This window comes from Sorex fumeus, unplaced genomic scaffold (assembly GCF_029834395.1).
Source record: "Sorex fumeus unplaced genomic scaffold, SorFum_2.1 ptg000094l, whole genome shotgun sequence".
NCBI classification, from domain to species: domain Eukaryota; kingdom Metazoa; phylum Chordata; class Mammalia; order Eulipotyphla; family Soricidae; genus Sorex; species Sorex fumeus.
The window spans coordinates 21,366,270-21,387,931 of record NW_026606151.1 but is presented as its reverse complement, the minus strand read 5'-3'; the positions used below and the strand labels follow the sequence as shown (position 1 = coordinate 21,387,931).

General features: G+C 40.0%; 1 protein-coding gene, 1 non-coding gene and 2 pseudogenes across 2 annotated transcripts; 2 read left to right on the top strand and 2 right to left on the bottom strand.

Moving 5' to 3' along the window:
* Window positions 1-5,194: 5,194 nt before the first annotated feature.
* On the top strand, window positions 5,195-6,138 carry LOC130040160 (putative olfactory receptor 2B8; annotated as a pseudogene).
* A 52-nt stretch (window positions 6,139-6,190) lies between these two features.
* Window positions 6,191-6,684, bottom strand: LOC130040452 (60S ribosomal protein L21-like). The gene has a single exon (XM_056132532.1). The coding sequence runs from the start codon at window positions 6,682-6,684 to the stop codon at window positions 6,202-6,204; it is 483 nt and encodes a 160-aa protein (XP_055988507.1). The 3' UTR covers window positions 6,191-6,201.
* A 490-nt stretch (window positions 6,685-7,174) lies between these two features.
* LOC130040522 (U6 spliceosomal RNA) lies at window positions 7,175-7,281 on the bottom strand. The gene has a single exon (XR_008795006.1). It is a non-coding gene; the product is annotated as a U6 spliceosomal RNA (small nuclear RNA).
* A 6,066-nt stretch (window positions 7,282-13,347) lies between these two features.
* Window positions 13,348-14,307, top strand: LOC130040159 (putative olfactory receptor 2B8; annotated as a pseudogene).
* The last annotated feature ends 7,355 nt before the right edge of the window (window positions 14,308-21,662 follow it).

Genomic DNA, 21,662 nt, shown 5'->3' with positions numbered 1-21,662 from the left:
AGCACCTCCATGATTGTGTGTGGAACACCGAGAGAGAGATAGCCACAAAAAGATGCCTGTCTTTGAAAACTCTCGCGCTCATTCACCAAAGTGGCTCGGTGCAAGCCTCAGGCAACTGCAAGCGAACATCCGAGCTCACAATTCAGTGCAGAGAAGCGATCAAGAAAGATCTCAAAGAGAGAAGAGAAGCAGTGCTGGCAGATGTGGCAGAAGCTGGGAAAAGCATTCGCAACGCCCGCCTGTCCTTCATCAACTACAAGACCAAGATGACTGCCCTCCGATGTCCTGATGGATCTATCACATCTTCCAGAAGGGCAATGGGGAAGATTACCCATGACTTCTACTCAGATCTCTTCGATAGCCACGTCCACCTGCCCACATACCAAATTGCGCAAGATGGATATGTCATTCCCAATGTTCTCCCTTCCAAAATCCGACACGCCATTTCATTGGTAAAGAAGGGAACAGCACCTGTCCAGACAAGGTCAGACCCGAACACCTGAAGGACCTTCTGTCAGTACTCATCAATACACTGGTTCGGCTCTTCACATGCTACCTGTCTGAATGCAAGGTTCCATCCCAGTGGAAAACCAGCGGAACTGTTCTACTGTACAAGAAGTGAGACATCCACGACATTGGCAACTATCGCCCGATCTACCTGTTGTCTGTCGTCTACAAGCTGTTCACTCGAGTCATCCTGAATAGGATTGGCAGAACACTAGATGAAGGACAGCCATGCAAGCAAGCCGGTTTCTGCAAAGGATTCAGCACCATCAACCATATCCACACGATAATCAAGCTCACTGAGGTTTCTCAAGTGTTCAAGATGCCACTCTGTCTAATGTTCATTGATTTAAAAAAGGCCTTTGATTCTGTTGAGACTGAAGTGATCATCGAATCCCTAGCCAAACAGGGCGTTCAAACTCAATACATCAGGATTCTCCATGAGCTGTATTACAGATTCACTACCAGGATCTCACCATTCTACAGGGAAATGATCATTGTTGTCAAGAGAGGGGTTTGGCAGGGCGATACCATTTCACCAAAACTCTTCAGTGCCACCCTCAAGAACGTCATGCGACAACTGGAATGGGAAGGAATGGGAGTGAAGATAGATGGTCGGCAACTATACCACCTCTGCTTTGCTGATGACATCATTCTAATAACACCAAACATTATTCAAGCGGCACAAATGCTGACCAACTTCGACAGTGAGTGTGGAAAGGTAGAACTACAGCTGAATCTCATGAAGACAATGTTTATGAGAAATGATCTCATTCCTGACGTTACATTCGTTCTCATCGGAACGAATATCTCTGAAAGCAACAGTTATGTGTACCTAGGTCGAGAAGTCAACATGAAGAATGACCTGGAACCTGAGTTGCACAGGAGGAAGAGAGTGGCTTGGAACACCTTCAAGAGTGTCTAAGAAATAACTAGGAGGACGAAGAACCTCTGGCTCTGGGCACATCTCTTCGATTCCACTGTTCTTCCTGCATTATCATACGCCTCAGAGACCTGGGCCCTACGAAAACAGGATGAGAATGCTATTTAGGTCTCCCAAAGAGGAATCAAAAGAGCTATGCTTGGAGTGTCATGCTTCACTCAAATGCGAGAAAGAATCCGGAGTTCTGATCTCTGTTGATGCTCAAGAATTAGGGACGCTGTCTCGTTTGCCAAGGCGTTGAAAATCAGATGGGCTGTACACATAATGCGATTTGGAGACAACCGCTTAACTAGAACCGTTACCAACTGGATTCCATGAGATGTCAAAAGATCGTGTGGCCGCCACCTACGAGATGGTCAGACTTCTTCATCAAGACCCTGAACGATCGGTTTGAGGCTCTTCGTGTTCCTGGAGCAAGCAGACGCCATTGGGCTACACTAGTATGCGATAGGCATGAATGGAGACGTTACTGGTGCCTGCTCTAGCAAATCAATGACTAACAGGATATCAAGTGATCAAGTGATGTCTGTAATGGACAATTTTCTAAGTGTGCTCCTACCATTGACTGCTCATCACTTTTCTTATTCAGGTTTTATTAACATTTATGTTAGCCAATATTATACTCTTTTTTACACATCAATGAGCTTATATCCAAACCTGATTAATATTTTAAGAGTTCTTAGAATAAGCTAAAATGATCACATTGAATAAGAACTGAGTGCTAAACGTAGGTAAAGGGACATTCCTGATAACCGTTCAGAGTCTGTATTGTAAACCATAAAGTCCAAAAGGAAGAGAGAGAGGAGAGAGAGAGAATGAGGAGAGAGAATGAGAGCAAGAGAGTCATAGATGCAGGCTGGGGGTTGTGTGGGGTGGTGGGAGGGAAACTGGGGACACAGGTGCTGGGAAATGTACACTGGTGGGGGGATGGGTGTTGGAACGCTCTGTGACTGAAACCTAAATATAAACAACTTTGTAAGGGTCTGTCTCACAGTGATTCAATAAAAAAGTTTTTTAAAAAAATTCTTAGAATAATTAAAAATTACTTAATGCACAAACATATGAGTACAGTAGAATCCAGCGATTTGATACCACTTATTTTGTTGTATGACTGTACTTGTGACTCTGAAGTAGCTGGATGAAATAATGATTCCTTAACCTCAGTGTTGGCAATATTTGGGCAGTATAACTAATTCTTCTAGAGAGCTCCCAGAAAGATACAGATATGAAGTTAACTAATGATACTAACTTTTATGATACTAAAATATTATTTTATATTATGTGTTTACATTTGACCTGCTATTGCTTTGACAGTCTATCTATTAATATCTCTAGATACTTATCTGTTGAAGCATTTTATCTTAAGGAGTAAAGTAATACCTACTTTTAAAACTTAGATTATACAACTGAATACTTTAAACCATGTTTAAATAGATAAAATATTTATAGACTCTAATCTCACCTCCATTGGAATTCCATGACTCCTATTGTAAGTACTATGTGAAAATGAAATCAGAAGAAAAGGAAATTGTTGGTTACTGGATTTTTGGGTTCTTATTCAAAGTGACTATGTATAGTCAGTGAATTTTAAGAATTGTTCCTAAATTGTTTTGTATCTGTGTGTGTGTAGAGGACAATAGTTAGTGTAATTGAATGGTGTTATTTTCAGTTTCTGTCAGAATGTTCACTTATAAATACCCGACAGATGATCAGGGTGGCTTTAAAAATATAGTAAATTAGCTGGAGCAATGAGGAAAAAAAATATATGTATATACAAAGCACTATTAGTGATTTGCTCGAGCTCGAGCGGGCCCAGTAACGTCTCCATTGGAGACTTTGTTGTTACTGTGTCTGGCATATCGAATACTCTCGGTAGCTTGCCGGGCTCTCCGAGAGGGGCAGAGGAATCGAACTTGGGTCGGCCATGTTGGCCGCTTGTAAGGCGAACGCCCTACCTGCTGTGCTATCACTCCAGCCCGTACTATTAGTGATATATATATATATATATATATATATATATATATAACACCATTCAATTACACTGACTATTGTCCTCTAGACACACACAGCTACAAAACAATTTAGGAACAATTCTTATTAATATATATATATATATATATATATATAGCACTATTAGTGATAGGCGCTGGAGCGATAGCACAGTGGGTAGGGCGTTGGCTTGCACATGGACAACCCAGACAACCCGGGTTCGATTCCTCTGCCCCACTTGGAGAGCCCGGCAAGGTACTGAGAATATCTCGCCCGTACAGCCAAGCCTGGCAAGCTACCCGTGGTGTATTTGATATGCCAAACACAGTAACAACAAGTCTCACAGTGAAGACATTACTGGTGGGTGCCCACTTGGCAAATCGATGAACAACAGGAGAACAGTGCTATTAGTGATAGACATATATGTTAAAATTTATTAGAGGTCAGGTAGTTACAATATTGTTAAAGTTTATGGCTTAGTATAGAAAATTACGGCACTCCCCCATGAGCCTTCATCAATGCTACTAAATCACCTCTAATCTGTTCCCTCCCCTCCAGCAAGCGTTTCCTGTTCCTGTGCCAAGAGTTGGTCATTGTTCAGCATTGACAATTCACTTGTTTAGTCCCTACTCCACAGATGAGTGAGATCATTTGTTATTTATCCTCTCTCTGGCTGATTTTGCTTAACATCACACCCTCCAATTCTGTCTACGTTGCAGTGTACTGCATGATTCATTTTGTTACTGCTACAGGGTATTCTAAGTGATATTTTAAATGTAATTTAATTCCCGGTGTGAGTATATTCTAGGTTATGAATTTGTGATTTTTAAATAGATATTATCTTCTATCACCTTTTTTTTGCCTGTGAGAATTATAAGATAAACATTTAAAACCTCCCCTCTCTGTAGCTCCTTATTTTTTCAAATCTTGCTTTCTGTTTTTTTCATCGTTTTCATTTTCTTTAAAATAGACACATAGTCTATATACATTAAATTCTACTAAGCTCATTATGAACCATATATTTCATGTCTATGATTGATATTAATAAATTTCTACTGTTCAATTTTCTTATATAAAATGTCAATAATAATGCTTCTTGTGATACCTCCGCCCTCTCGGTGAGCCCGGCAAGCTACCAAGAGTATCTCGCCCGCATGGCAGAGCCTGGCAAGCTACCCATGGCGTATTTGATATGCCAAGCTCAGTAGCAGTAAGTCTCGCAATGGAGATGTTGCTGGGCCCTCTTGAGCAAATCGATGAACAATGGGAGGACAGTGCTACAGTGTTACAGTGATAAAGTAGAACTAAGTTGATACGTCAGTTGTGCTAAGTTATTACTTATTCAATAGTTACATATAACTTAGAGCTAAAACTCTTTGGGTTTTTTGGTTTGTTTTTGGGCTACACATAGCAGAGTTCAGGGCTTACTGCTAGCTCTGCACTCAGGGATCACTCCTGGCAGGGCCCTGAATCACACGGGGTGCTGGATCAAACTCAGGTTGGCTGCTTATAAAGCAAATATCCTACTTATATTCTAGCCCTAGGGTTAAAACTCTTCCCATGATGGATTACTTCCACTCACTTTTATTGGAAATCCATTCCCCCCTTTTGTGTTGGTTTTAGGTGGTTATAAGAAATCAAAACTCAGGGCACTGCATAACCTGAGCACTGCATATACTACTACTGAGTCTACATTTTCACTCCTGAAGATACATTATGAAAATTGTTCAATGCTTTCTCTTGACAGGAAACTTGCACTTAAAAATGATGGAACAGAAAAATGGAACTTCTTTCACTGGGATCATGCTACTGGGCTTTTCTGACAGGCCTCAACCAGAGTTCATCCTTTTTGTGGTTCTTCTAATCCTTTATTTCTTCACTGTGTTTGGGAACACCACCATTATTGCATTGTCCTATCTGGACCCAAATCTCCACACCCCAATGTACTTTTTCCTCTTGAAATTAAGCTTTTTAGATTTGTGTTATACTACCAGTACTATGCCTCAATTTCTGTTTAATCTCAGTAGATCTGATAAATCTATCTCCTATGCTGGTTGTGTAGCTCAGCTCTTTACCTTTTTAGGGTTGGGATGCACAGAATGTATGCTCTTAGGAATCATGGCATTTAACCTCTACTCCACCGTGTGCAGGCCCCTCCACTACACTGTCATCATGCATCCCCGTTTCTGCTCCCTCATGGCTTCAGCATTGTGGGTCTTTGGCTTTACTAACTCCTTGGTGCAGATGGTGCTCACCTTCATTTTACCACTATGTGGGAGGAATAAAATAGACCATTTCCTTTGTGAGATTCCTGCACTGATCAAGATCCCCTGCATCAACACCAGTAGCACAGAGTCTGAGATGTTCTTTGCCAGTGTTATTATTCTTCTCATACCTGTTTCATCGATCATGTTCTCCTATGGTCAGATCGTGAGGGCCATCTTAAGAATTAAGTCTGCAGCTGGAAAGCGCAAAGCCTTGGGACCCACTTCATTGTGGTCTCTCTGTTCTATGGCACAGCCATCTACACCTATCTCCAGCCCAGCAACAACAACTCTCAGGATAAGGGCAAGTTCATGTCTCTCCTTTATGGCATTTTTATCTCCATGATGAACCCTGTCATCTATACACTGTGGAACAAGGATATGAAGGGAGCAATGAAGAAAATTCTTTGGAAGAGTCATGGTTTGATGAGTGTATGAGAAAGACACTTAATGGAAGGATTTTTTTTATAGTCCAGGAGTCTATTTTTAAACAAACACCTCTCATGCCATGAATTCATAGGGAATGGGCTTCAGCAGCTCAGGCTCCTTTCCATTAGTTTTTACGAAGTGTCCTTCTCTGGGTGGAGCAGGCTGGCGCTTCAGTTGAACCCAACTCCCTTTCTCTTTGGCTTCCTTCTTTTTCTGATCATTTTCCTTTACCCATTTCAAGAAGCTGTCTCGACTCTTACAGTGCTTAATATGCTCAATACGGACATTAATTCTCTTGGCAAGTATCTTGCCCTTGACTTGTTTGTTAACGACAATGCCAACAGCATGCTGGGTAACATTGTAGACTCTTCCAGTTTTGCCATGGTAACATTTGTGAGGCATTCCTTTCTGGTCAGTGCCCATTACCTTTATGTCTATGGTGTCACCTTTCTTGTAAATTTGCATGTACATGGCCAAAGGAACAACTCCATGTTTTCTAAAAGGTCTAGAGAACATATAGCGGGTGTCCCTTCTCTTTCCCTTTGTGATGGTCATTTCTGCTCTTTAATGGACAAAACTGTACTACCCGGGCAAGGCAGCTCCACTCAGCCTCTCGAGTCTCCCAGAGAGTGCCGCCGTGTCATGTTTGGAGAATCAGTGCCTGCTGTGTGATGGGTTCCAAGACGGCAAAGAAAACTACCCAGCCGACCACCTCGCGGGCCGAAAGAAGGGGCAGGGCTGGAAGGATTTTTGAATGCCAGAGTCTCTAAGATGTAGATCTTTATGTATCCTATCAAAATTACCCCTAAAATTTTATTTTTTTCCTAACAATTTTTAGTGGAATTTTCTCTTGCTGTTATATATAAACCTCAGAGTTGGAAAATGTAAGGTCATGGATTCATTTCAATTTCTAGAGTGGCTAGTCTTTGTGGTGTGAGATGATATTGTTGTTGTTTTGATTTGCCATAGGATAAGATGATAAATGGTAAGAGCATCTTTTCATGTGCCCATTGACCATCTGTATACATTCTTTTTTTTAATCATTAAAAATATGGAACGCTTCACGAATTTGTGTGTCATCCTTGCTCAGGGGCCATGCTAATCTTCTCTGTATCATTCCAATTTTAGTGTATGTGCTGTCGAAGCAAGCACTGTATATATTCTTTAAGGAAATGTCTGTTCATCTCTTCTCCTCATTTTTTGATGGGGCGGTTTATTTTCTACTTGCTAAGCTTTATAAGTGCTTTCTATCAACATTTGCCAGATGAGTGGTGGACAAGTTTTTTCTTCCAGTGTGTGGTGTGTTTTCTTTTACCCTAGAGATTGTCTTGCATTTTAATTAAATTTAAGTTTTAATGTTAAAGCTTAACTTAATTTTGAATTTGATTTATTTTTGGGTTTGGGGCCACTCCTTGGCAGTGCTCAAGGCTTGCTCTTTGACTCTGCGCCCAGGAATCACTCCTGAATGGGCTTGGGAGACCATCTGGGATGCTGAGGGTCGAACCTCAGTTTGCCTTGTGAAGGGCAAGCACTCTACCCTCTGTACTATCTCTCCTGCTCCAATATAATTTAATTTTATTTCAGTCAAGATTCTTATTTATTTATAGTCATGTTTAAACTACTTTTGAAATGTGAGAAAAAATGACTTTCAATAAAAGACACTGAAATTATTTAGAGGTGAAACGTAAGGTAACTGTCAAGTTTAAGGAATGATGAAATATATGACATTTTTCTGTGAAATATATGACATTATAGAAGGGGCAGATTAGCTATCTGCTGGCATTTTCTTTGATACTTACTATCCCTGAGGATTGTTATCTCTGGACAGCTTGGTGACATCAGCTAATTAGCAGTACAAGAGATACATCCCTAGAGACTCCCCACAGGTAAACTGGTTTGGTCCTAGCCCTGTGCAGCCCATTCTCGGTGCAGTTTCTTGTCACAGTATCCTGTTGCCCGTAAGGATCTCTCTGTCATTATAGACACTGTTTTGGGGAAATAGTACTGAGAGTCTGACATTGTCTTTCACAACTCATATCACCTAGAAGCAGAGTACAGGTCGTACTACCATGTGAAGAAATGTGAAGTCAGCCTGAGAAGGTGGCCTCTTACTTAAGAAAAGTTTCTGCATAATTCAATGCTGGTATAATTAACCTTTCCACTCTCTCCATACAGCCTGACTCCTGAAATCGCATGTCCAGAATGCATCTTTGTACTATATTAAGGTAGCAATTTGGAAATGAGGTATGAAAATTAAATTGTTTTGGACCCATAGGAAAGATATATATATCAGTGAATAAAACAAAATTCAGTCTCAGTGTTAATTTATGAATAGACAATTTAGTTTTATCACTGCCATTGTTACTGTCCTCCTGTTGTTCATCGATTTGCTTGAGCGGGCCCAGTAATGTCTCCATTGTGACAATTGTTACTGTGTTTGGCATATCGAATACATCACGGGTAGCTTGCCAGGCTTTGCCGTGTGGGCGAGATACTCTCAGTAGCTTGCCGGGCTCTCTGAAAGGAGCGGAGGAATCCAACCCGGCTTGGCCAGGATGACTGCACGCAAGGCAAATGCCCTACTGCTGTGCTATCGCTCCAACCCTAGTTTTATATTCAGTAGAAATTTCATTTAAACCAATGCCCACAGCTATTAATTTATCATCGAGCAGAAGATTACAGAAAAGCTTCATGTTAAAACTAAATTTGATTCATTTTAGCAGTCAGATATTGTTCCCAGAGATTTCATTCTACTGTAGTACATTAATTAAACCTATATATGTACATTTGGAAAATAGTTTGAAAATAGAGCATATTTAAGTGTCATAAAACATGCTTTTCAGTGATAGAATAACAGTATTTTTTAATGTAAAAGAGAAAGCTTAAGTATTAGATTAGATTCTTCCATTCTTTCTCTGGCCTCTCAGTCTTGATAATTTTTGCAAATATTTGTTCTGTCTTGAAATTTATTATAAGTGTCTGTCAGTTTGAATGCTGTTTTAAATTTTTTCTTAATTTTTGTCGAGGTATTATATTTCACAGTGTTATTAGACCTCTGTTGTGTGGTTTCAGAGGTGCCGCACAATCTCTCCACCAATATGTCAGGGTCTGTCTCCCAGATTCCAGCACTGTCCCATCACCCCCTAAACAGCCTCAGTTCTCAGTATATGTAGCTTTAAAGCTTTTATTTCTTCTCTTAAAGAAGTAAAGAACTACTTAAAATATCTGTGGAGTCTTCAAAATGTTAGACTGAAGATTGCAATAAAGAGGTTCCATCCTGAGGATAGTGTATCAATAAATCTGTCATTTGAATTTATTATTAACAAGAAGTGGCTATTTTTCAATAGAGTGAGAATGCTAATTTGAAAAGAAAAAGGTACAGGAAGAGAAATTGTGATCTGAATAGCTAGTAACCTAGTGAGATAGACAAATGACAATGTTCATATGGGGTGACACTGATGTAATATGTTTTCATCCTTGGGCATGCTGCTGAGTGATTTTAGTGACCAGCTCTTATTCTCTGACTAGTGTGCCATCAAAACTCTGTTCATTATGTGAGTATTGGCTAGTAGGTTCACATCTGTTTCTTTTGTCAGTAAGTAGTTCTCAGATGAAAGGGAACCTCCTGGAGGGGCACAGAGGTGGGGCAGGTGGGGGAGGGTGGCGCTGAGCCCCCTCCCCCAACTCAGCACAGTCCCCACTTCACTTTCTGAGGTTTCTGGAACCTAGTGGGGCAGTCATGCCCCTTAAGGCCCAAGGACTATAAAGCAGACTGTCTTTGTTACTTTTGCCAGATATATAATGTTCTCTTTTATACTATTCTTGTGGATTTCACTATAAGTTAGATTTGTTTAATGTGAAGTGATACAATTTCATTATGTACACCTTTATACATAAAATTATTTCTTCTTGCTCATTTCCCTTGTAACTAAATTATTTGGGAATCAATTATGTCGCTTGAGTCTGTCGCCTTAGACCACTCGGTCATCCTGACTGGAGCTGGAGCGATAGCACAGCGGGTAGGGCGTCTGCCTTGCACTCAGCCAACATGGCCGGCCCGAATTCGATTCCTCCGCCCCTCTCGGAGAGCCCGGCAAGCTACCGAGAGTATTCGATATGCCAGACACAGTAACAATAAAGTCTCCAATGGAGACGTTACTGGGCCCGCTCGAGCAAATCGATGATCAACGGGAGGGCCTTTATTTATTTATTTTTATTATTTATCAATTATGTCCATTATGTTTGTAATGGAAAATTTTCTATGTGTGCTCCTACCACTAACTGCTTATCACTTTTCTTACTCAGGTTTTATTAACATGTATGTTAGTCAGTATTATACTTTTTTTTACACATCAATGAGCTTATATCCAAACCTGATTAATATTTAAGGATTCTTAGAATAAACTGGAAATTATCACATTGAAGAAGAACTGTGATAAACGTAGGTAAAGGGACATTCCTGATAACCTTTCAGAATCTGTATTGTAAAACATAAAGTCCAAAAGGGGGGGAGAGAGAGAGAAAGAGAGAGAGAGAGAGAGAGAGAATATGAGAGCAAGAGAGTCATAGAGGCAGGCTGGGGGGTTTGAGGGGTGGTGGAAGGGAAACTGGGGATATAGGTGCTGGGAAATGTACACTGGTGGAGGGATGGGTGTTGGAACGCTGTGTGTCTGAAACCTAATCATGAACAGCTTTGTAAGGGTCTGTCTCACAGTGATTCAATAAAAAACATTAAAAATTCTTAGAATAATTAAATATTTCTTAATGCATAAACATATGAGTATAGTATCCAGTGATCTGATGCCATTTATTTTGTTGTATGACTGTGCTTGAGAGTCTGAAGTAGTTGGATGAAATGCTAATTCCTAAACCTTTTTGCTGGCAATATTTGGGCTGTGTAACTAATTCTTCTAGAGAGCTCCCAGAAAGATACAGATACAAAATTAACTAATGATGGGGGTTGCCTTTTAACTTTTCTGGTACTAAAATATTATTTTATGTATTCATTTCTTTGTATTTTTTTAAACTTTATATTTATATCTTTGACCTGCCATTACTTTGACAGCGTATCTATGAATATCTCTTTACATTTATCTGTTGAAGCATTTTATCTTAGGGAGTAATGTAATGCCTGCTTATTGATCTTAGATTTAGATTGCACAACTGAATATATTAAAACATGTTTAAATGGATAAAAGTTTCATAGGCTATCATCTCACCTCCATCAGGAATTCCATGAATCCAATTGTAAGTACTATGTGAAAATGAAATCAGAAGAAAAGGAAATTGTTGGTTACTGGATTTTTGAGTTCTTATTCAAAGTGACTATGTATAGCCAATGAATTTTCAGAGTTGTTCTTAAACTGCTATTTTAGATACAGGCATCTTGTGGACAATAGTTAGTGTAATTGAATGGTGGTATTTTCAGCTACTGTCAGATTTTTTATTTATAAATACCCTACAGAAGATCAGGGTAGCATGAAAAACATAGTAGATTAGCTGCAGCAATGAGGAAAAAGAGTTATATATATAAAGCACTATTAGTGATAGACATATGTTAAAATTTATTAGAGGTCAGGTAGTTACAATATTGTTAACGTTTATGGCTTAGTGTAGAAAATTACGGCACCTGACCCTCACCAAAGTACCCATGAGCCTTCATCAATGCTACTAAATCACCTCTAGTCTGTTCTGTCCCCTCCAGTAAGCGGTTTCGTGTTCCTGTGCCAAGAGTTGGTCATTGTTCAGCCTCGTCAATTTACTTGTTTAGTCCCTACTCCACAGATGAGTGAGATCATCTGGTATTATCTTCTCTCTGACTTATTTTGCTTAACATCGCACCCTACAGTTCTGTCTACATTGCAGTGAACTGCATGATTCATATTTTGTTACCGCTACATAGTACTCCAAGTGATTTTTTGAATGTAATTTAATTCCCGGTGTGAGTATATTCTAGGTTATGAATTTGTGATTTTTAAATAGAGATTATCTTCTATTACCTTTTTTGCCTGTCAGAATTATAAGGTAAACATTTAAAACCTCTCCTCTCTGTAGCTCCTTATTTTTTCAGATATTGCTTTCTGGTTTTCTCATTGTTTTGATTTTCTTTAAAATAGACATATAGTCTATATACATTAAATTCTATTAAGCTCAATATGAACCATATCATTTATTTATTTTAAAATTTTTTTATTAATTAATCACCTTGAGGTACAGTTTCAGATTTACATATTTTCGTGCTTGTGTTTCAGTCATACAGTGCTCGAGTACCCATCCCTTCACCAGTCATCATTCTCCACCACTGATGATCTCAGTATCCCTCCCAACCCCCCCACCCCATCACCCCCCACTCCAACCCGCCTCTGTGGCAGGGCATTCCCTTTAGTTCTCTCTCTCCTTTTGGGTGTTGTGGTTTGCAATAGAGGTTTTGAGTGGCCATCGTGTTGAATCCACAGTCTACTTTCAGCTCGCATATCCGATCCAGAGCGGGTCCTCCAACCACACTTTACTTGGTGTTCCCTTCTCTATCTGAGTTGCCTTTTCCCCCAGCATGTGAGGCCGGCTTCCAAGCCGTGAAGCAAGACTCCTGGTACTTATCTCTACTATTCTTGGGTGTTAGTCTCCCATTCTGCTACTTTATATTCCACAAATACATGCAAATTTTCTACGTCTGTCTCTCTCTTTTTGACTCATTTCACTTAGCATGAACCATATATTTTATGTCTATAAGTGATATGAATAAATTTGTCTGTTCAACTTTCTTATATGAAATGTCAATAATAATACTTGTTGTGATAAAGTAGAACTAAGTTGATATGTCAATTGTATTAAGCAATCACAATTCAATAGTTACTTATAAATCAGAGCTTTTTGGTTTGCTTATTTGTTTTTGGGCTACGCCCAACTCTGTTTAGGTCTTATTCCTATCTCTGCACGCAAGGATCACTCCTGACAGGGTCAAGGATCATATGCAGAGCTTGGGTTCAAACTCAGATCGGCCACTTATAAGGCAAACACCCTACCTATGCTCCAGCCCCAGGGCTAAAACTCTTCTCTTGATGGATTACTTTCACTCACTTTTATTGGAAATCCCCCCTTTGTATTGGTTTTAGGGGGTTATAAGAGACCTGGGCACTGCATATAATACTACTGAGGCTACATTCTTACTCCTGCTGATACTTTATGAAAATTGTGTAATTCTTTCCCTTGACAGGAGATATGTACTTATAAAGGATGGAACAGACAAATGGAAGTTCTTTCACTGGATTTATCCTACTAGGGTTCTCCGACAGGCCTCATCTGGAGTTCATCCTTTTTGTGGTTATTTTAATCCTTTATATCTTCACTGTGCTGGGGAACACCACCATCATTACATTGTCCTATCTGGACCCAAATCTCCACACCCCAATGTACTTTTTCCTCTCAAACTTAAGCTTTATAGACTTGTGTTATACTACCAGCACTGTCCCTCAGTTTCTGTTTAATCTCAGTGGACCTGATAAGTCTATCTCCTATGCTGGTTGTGTGGCTCAGCTGTTCATCTTTTTAGGGTTGGGATGCACAGAATGCATTCTCTTAGCAGTCATGGCATTTGACCGCTACGTTGCCGTGTGCAGACCCCTCCACTACACTGTCATCATGCATTCTCGTCTGTGTGCCCTGATGGCTTCTGCTTCGTGGATCTTCGGTTTTTCTAACTCCTTGGTGCAGACGGTGCTCATCTTTCTTTTACCACTATGTGGGAGGAATAAAATAGACCATTTCCTTTGTGAGATTCCTGCACTGATCAAGATTGCCTGCATCGACACCAGTAACACAGAGTCTGAGATCTTCTTTGCCGGTGTTTTTATTCTTCTCATACCTGTTTCATTGATCATATACTCCTATGGTCAGATCGTGAGGGCCATCTTAAGGATTAAGTCCGCAGCGGGAAAGCGCAAAGCCTTTGGGACCTGTGGCTCCCACTTCATCGTGGTCTCTCTGTTCTATGGCACAGCCATCTACGCCTATCTCCAGCCCAGCAACAACTACTCTCAGGATAAGGGAAAGTTCACAACTCTCCTTTATGGCATTTTTATCCCCACGATGAATCCTGTCATCTACACGCTGCGGAACAAGGATGTGAAGGGAGCAATGACGAAAATTCTTTGGAAGATTCATGGCTTGATGTGCATGTGAGAAAGACAATTGAAGGATTCTTGAATACCAGAGTCTCTAAGATGTGTATATCTTCATGTATCCTATCAAAATTACCCTATTTTCAGTGGAATTTTATTTGCTGTCAAATAGAACTCGGAAATGGAAAATGTAAGGTCACAGATTTATTTTAATTTCCAGAGTGGTTGGGAACCTGTTCCCATAGTATTGCACTTTATTTATGATTTTAATCTGTCCTACATTTGGGATCATTAATTCATTTGACTTAAAAAAAAGACATTAAATACATACTACAAAAGGCATGGTTCAAATAAGAGTATGGGCCACTTGAATGCTTTATTGAATATTAACAATTTGGCATTCATTTATGACTCTTTTATAAAGTAAGTTTGACTGTTTTCTGAGTTTTTTTTTCTCAGAATTAGTTGAATGTCTTATGAAAATACAAAATATAAGCTCAAGCAAGTTTCTCCAGTGAACCTTGATAAAGCCATTCAGAAATTAGTCTATTTTTGCCCTCCTCCTCAAAATAATCATATATCATAGTATTAATTTCACAGGTAATGCATTTGCATCACTAGGTGAAGAAATCTTGTTGCCAGTGACAGTGGTACCTTAAGTTGTAATAGCAAAGGGAGTGGATTATTTGTTTGCTCTTTGACATATTTGTATGTAGCTGGACGAAGAGGTATGTGTAATATCTGAATTGGATACTTTAAGTTTGTGAGCCATATTCTTCTTATTCTCTTTTTAAAATGATTTTCTAGAGTGGAACTACAGGATCCCTGGTTTCAGTCCTAGGCACTGACTGGTCCCCTTAGCACCCTAGGGAGTGGTTCCTGAGCACTACTTAATGTTTTCCTGGAATAAAAGGAAAGAAATCTTTGAGCACATTATTGTGTCTGAATGACCCAAGTCTTCTCATAGTTTACACAATTACCAAAAGTAATGTAATAAACATTTAAAAAATACTTTAAAGCTGGAGGGATAGTACAATGGGCTAGGCACTTGCCTAGCATGTAGCTGACTTAAATTCAATCCCTGGTATCCTATATGGTCCTCTGAACTCACCCGGAGTTATTCCTGAGTGCAGAGCAGTCGTTAACACTGTCAGAAATTATCTGACGCTTACTTAGATTCACCAGAAGAAAATTTAAAGGATAGACAACTGCATATCAATTAATAATCTACATAAGGCTAAATTAAAGTTGGTCTTAAAATAAATGAACTATTATTCAATTATGGCCTGTGGGTATTTATATAAGCATCCTAGAGAAATTAAATCGGACATCCAATTCCCATGCCATGGACTCAAGCTTAAATGTGCATAAGTTTATTTTGAAGCTAGCTTCCTGGCCTTTGTATACGTTTAATGTCATGAACAGTGTTTATATCCATGGAGGTTAGAGTTTTGACATTACTATCATCACATTATATGAAAAGTTCATGTAAATATAGGTTTTGATTCAGATAAACACATTGTATCTGCATAATAACAGAAACTTAACAATGATCATGTACTTTCCTATGCTGACAGCTAATATACACTGTCCTGTGCCTTGAAACTTGTGAGATGATTGTTGTTGACATGACAAGTTTTTTTTTTTTTTTTTTTTTTTGCTTTTTGGATCACACATGGCGATGCACAGGGGTTATTCCTGGCTCTGCACTCAGGAATTACTCCTGGCGGTGCTCATGGGACCATATGGGATGCTGGGAATCAAAGTTGCATCGGCCGAGTGCAAGGCAAACACCCTACCCGCTGTGCTATCGCTCCAGCCCCGACAAGTGTTTTTTTTTTATTATCACAGTGACACTTTAATTTTTATTCATTCGTATTTATTTTATTATTTTATTTTTATAAAGTTGTTCACAATTTATTACATTCAATATTCCAACACCAATTCCACTACCAGTGTACCTACCCACCATTATTATTTTCAATTTTCCCAACCATTCCTCAAGCCTGCCCCTATAGCAGCTTCTGAATGATTTATTTTATGTTGCTTGTTTTAATGTGCTAAAGCTGATTAAAAAATATTTCCTTAGAAAAAGGTGTGTGAATATTGTTTTATCTTTCCATGGAGCCATTAAACCCTTGCGGAAGAAATTACTAGCATGTTGTTACAGGTTAAGCCTTGTGTGTTTATATTTTCTTGAGATTGGTTGCCTTCTACTTTATATCCCATCTGATCTGGTGTGCCACTTCTGGTGCATTAGTGGTGTAGAGTTTGGATGTCATGCAGCAACGTGCTCCAGGAATTCAAAAATTTTGAATGGGGTACTACGGCTGGAGTTGTATTTTTAACTGGATAGTGGTTACGGGTACCCTTGATGACTCAGCACCCTGGTGCTGGTTCTGGATGCATCTCTGCAACTTGTTGATCTCTTTTGAGATTTATTTGTGAGTCCCTGGATCATGGCCTGTTAATGAGCTTATCTGGCCCTGAGGCAGTTCCTGGGCATGAGTTCCAGGATCTGGAAGAACAGGGAGATGGGTGGACTTAGCCCATCCCAGACTCCATGAGAACCTGGAGATTTCAGATCATGAGTAATATTAAATTTTAAAAACTATTAGAAAATTGTGATTTTTAAAGTTGTTGATAGTTGCGTTTTATATAGTATTCTAGCAGCAATCCCACCACCAATGTCAGGTTCTGTTCACCAGAGTTTCCAGTTCCCTCCCAGCTTCCCAGAGTGCTACCTTGTCAGGCACATTAAAAAAAATATTTTATTAGTGAAACACCATGAGGTACAGTTGTATATTTCCAAATTTTTGTGCTTGGGTTTCAATTATAGAATGATCAAGAACCCATCCCTCCACCAGTGTCCATTTTCCACCATCATGGATCCCAGTATCCACCCCCATCCCTCCCCCCCGCCCCGTGGCAGGGCATTCCCTTTTGTTCTCTCTCTCCTTTTGGGTGCTGTGGTTTGCAAAAGAGTCATTGAGTGGCAATCATGTTCGGTCTATAGTCTACTTTCAGCATGCTTCTCCCATCCTGGGAGGATCATCCTAACACTCTTTATTTGGTGCTCCCTTCTATAACTGAGCTGCCTTTTTCCCCTAGCATGTGTGGCTGGCCTCCAAGCCATGAAGTAAACCTCCTGGTACTTACCTTGGCTATTCTTGGGTGTTAGTCTCCTATTTTGTTACTTTATGTTCCCCAGATGAATGCAATCTTCCTATGACTGTCCCTCTCTTTCTGACTCATTTCGCTTAGCATGATACTTTCCATGTAGTACCACTTGTATGTAAAATTCATGACTTCATCTTTTCTAACTGCTACATAGTACTCCATTGTGTAGATGTACCAAAGTTTCTTTAATCAGTCATCTGTTCTCGGGCACTCAGTTTTTTTCCAGATTCTGGCTATTGTAAACAGTGCTGCAATGAACAAACAAGTGCAGATGTCACTTCAACTATACTTTTTTTTTTGCCTCTCTGGGATATATTTCCAGGAGTGGTATTGCTGGGTCAAGTAGGAGTTCAATTTCTAATTTTTGGAGAATCGTCCATACTGTTATCCAAAAGGGCTGAACCAGTCGGCATTCCCACCAGCACTGAAGGAGGGTCCTTTTCTCGCCACATCCGCGCCAGCACCAGTTGCTTTTGTTCTTTTGGATGTGGGCCAGCCTCTGGAAGGCATATTTTTAAGTTTGATTGTGATCACTTGAATCTCAAATTTTCAGTGTTGTTGACTCTGTAGTTTGTATACAGAGAAAAACCATTCCTTTATACTACCCATGTACCCAAGATCCTTGACCCCTGCTTTCCCTCCAACCCTTGTTACTTTCCATCTGTCATTTCTTCTGTCCTTGATTTATTTCCTTTTCTGTCCTTATCCTCCCTATAATCTGGGGCCAAGGGTGATCTAGGCATCCCTCTTTTATTACAATGCATTCCCATGTCCAATTATTGTGTATATCACTGATAAGTGAGATCATCTTGTGTTTATCCTTTTTCTGGTTTACTTTACTTAAAATAGTATCTTCCAGCTAATCCAAACATTTGCATGATTTCATTGTTCCTTGCAGTTTCATAAAATTCCATTATGTGTGTATGTATTTATATAGTATATAAATATACATATATATGGTTCATCTCCATAATCCACTCATCCATCATTGAACACCCAAGTTGATACCATATCTTAGATATTATACTGAGTGTTGTAATGAATAATAATGTGAACACATACTTCTGAATGAATGTTTTTTGTGTCCTGAAAGTATATACCCAGAAGTATAATTTCTTTTTTGTATAGAAACTCTGTTCTAATTGTCTTTTAAGTCCGCCTACAAGGCAGGGCCTGGAAAGCTCCCATGGTGTATTCAATATGCTAAAAACAGCAACAACAAGTCTCACAATGGAGATGTTACTGGTGCCCACTCTAGCAAATCGATGATCAATGGGAGGACAGTGCTACAGTGCTGATTTTATTAAGAAATCTCCATACTGTTTTCAATAAGGGTTGAATTCGACAACATTCCCATCAGCAGTGCATAAGTGTTTATTTTTCTATTTAGTGCTGGAAATAAAGCCTCGATTATCTGTGTGCAAGTTGAACACCCTACTTGCTGTATTATCTTTCTGCCCCTCCCCCATTTGTATTGCTGCAATGTGATTTATAATACTGTCAATGATAGTTTTTTAAATGATAGTTTCTTGCGTACATTATTACACCATATATACCACCAGATCATCTCAGAGACCCTCCAAACCTCTTTCTCACCCCTATATAACCCAGGGAAACTCAGTTGAGTAAACCAAGCCTTTGATATTTTTGTCTTTGGTCATTTGTGGTTCCTTTACTGTGTTTCTTAATATGTGAAACATGAGACATCATTCTGTATAAGTTCCTCACATTCTGACTGACTTCACTCAGTAATATACCCGCCAGTTCCATCTCTTTGATGTCACATTTCATTTAATCTTTTGTTCCAGATGAACAGTATTTCGTTGTGTATATAAACCACAGTTTCTTTATCCAGTTATTTGTTTTTGGACACTTTGATTTGTTTCCAGATCTGGTTATCATGGGTAGTGCTGCAGTGAAGAGAGGGGCACAAATGTCTTTTAAAAATAGTGTTTTTAGGGGTATGGTGCCACCAGCAGGTCAATCTGTGCCTGTGAGGTGAGTGCATCAGCAGCCTGATGGTGCCTTCAGACTTCCAGATAACCGAAAATTGCTACTGTGCCTTAGGTCAGACCCCAAAGACTTGGGGCAAAGTTTACCAAGAAAGTAAACGGCCAAAAGTTAGGTATGTGGGAGACACACCCACAAACCACTTCCAGCTCAGCTACATAATTGGAGGCAAGGCCTCTCTGGTTCCTGATTGAACTGCTTAATAGCCATGATCCCAGAGACTCAGAAACAAATCTCAGAACCCAGTGGCTTTCAGCAGAGGTGTGTCCAGTCCCGGCAATGGGTTACCGGTGCTGGACCACCCCAGGGGGGAAAGAGTGTTGTCCCTCCGCCTGATCCCCCTTGGCGGCTCGGTGGCCGCCATCTTCCAGGGGTCATTGGACAGTCAGGTTTGGGCCCATAGTGAGAAAACACACAGGGCCTCATGGGATAGGTGTGGAGCTGGCCCTTTCCTCCCCACCCAAATGAGACCCCCAAGTCGCCACTCACAAACGACCTCTCTGGCTCCTGATCAAACTGTTTAATGGCCATGATCCCAGAGACTCAGAAACAAATCATGAAACCCAGTGGCTTTTAGCAGAAATGCATCTGGTCCCGCAGTAGGTTACCGGTGCCAGACCACGCCAGGTGGAATAGGTTTCGTGCTTTGACCTGTGCCCCCTGGCGGCTCGGTTGCCACCATCCTCCAGAGGCCATTGGACAGTCAGGTTTGGGCCCGCAGTGATGAGACATGCAGGGCCACACGGGATGGAGATGGAGCCGGTCCTGTCCTCCCCACCCCAAGAGACCCCAAGTCATTACCCACGAACGGCCTCTCTGACTCCTGATCAGGCTGCTTAACGGCCATGATCCAAGAGACTCAAAAACAAATCTCAGAACCCAGCAGGTTTTGGCAGAAATCCTACCAGATTTAATTGTTAAAATTTTGGAATTCCAAAATCACGTGGCCACTATTGCAGCTGAATGACATCATGTTATTCACAACAAGCAATAGAAAACAAATTGTCTACTGTTGCCTTTTTGGCAGATCTGAGTGTTGGGGTAAAATTCCAAATAATCATGGTGGGTCTGGTGTCGAAATATTGGACTTAATAAAAGTAGAGAGAGAGTAATGTGGAAATCATCTGCCCTACAGGTAGGGGGAGATTGTGGGATGGGGGGTATACTGGGGGTTTTGGTGGTGGAAAATGGGCACTGGTGAAGGGATGGGTGTTTCATTGTATGACTGAGACTTAATCCCAAAAGCTTTGTAACTTCTCACGGTGATTCAATAAATAAAATTATGTAAAGGGGAAAAAAAAGTAAGGTGGGAGATTCTGCCCAATTCAATAAGCCTAATCAATGGCTGAATAAATAGCAATACTCCTACATTGTTTAAAAAATAGTGTTTTTGAGCTCTTAGGTTAGATGCCAAAAAGTGGAATTGCTGATTATCTGGAAGTTCAATTCTTAGTTTATTGAGGAGAGATTGTATTGTTTTCCAAAAAGGTAGAACCAGTTGACAATTCAATAAGCCTAATCAATGGCTGAATAAATAGCAATACTCCTACATTGTTTAAAAAATAGTGTTTTTGAGCTCTTAGGTTAGATGCCAAAAAGTGGAATTGCTGATTATCTGGAAGTTCAATTCTTAGTTTATTGAGGAGAGATTGTATTGTTTTCCAAAAAGGTAGAACCAGTTGACATTTCCACCGACAGTGGATGACAATTCTTTTCTCCCCACATCCACACCAGCACTGTTTGTTTTTGTTCTTTTTAATTTATGCTTGCCTTAGTGGTGTGAGATGATATCTCATTGTTGTTTTGATTTGCCATAGGATAAGAAGATAAATGGTAAGAGCTTCTTTTTATGTGCCCGTTGACCAGCCGCATATACTCTTTTTTAATTTTTTATTAGTGAATCACCATGGGGTAAGGTTACAGACTTTCAAACTTTTGTACTTGCATTTCAGTCATACAGTAATTGAGTACCCATCCCTCTACCAGTGCCCATTCTCCACCACCAATGATCCCAGTATCCCTTCCACCCCCCAATTCAATCACCCCCCAACCCTACCCCTCCCCTGAGGCAGGGCATTCCCTTTTGTTCTCTCTTTCCTTTTGGGTGTTGTAGTTTGCACTAGAGGCATTGAGTGGCCATGTGTTTGATCTACATTCTTTAAAGAAATGTCTGTTCATCTCTTCTTCTCATTTTTTGATGAGATGGTTTGTTTCATTCTTGCTGAG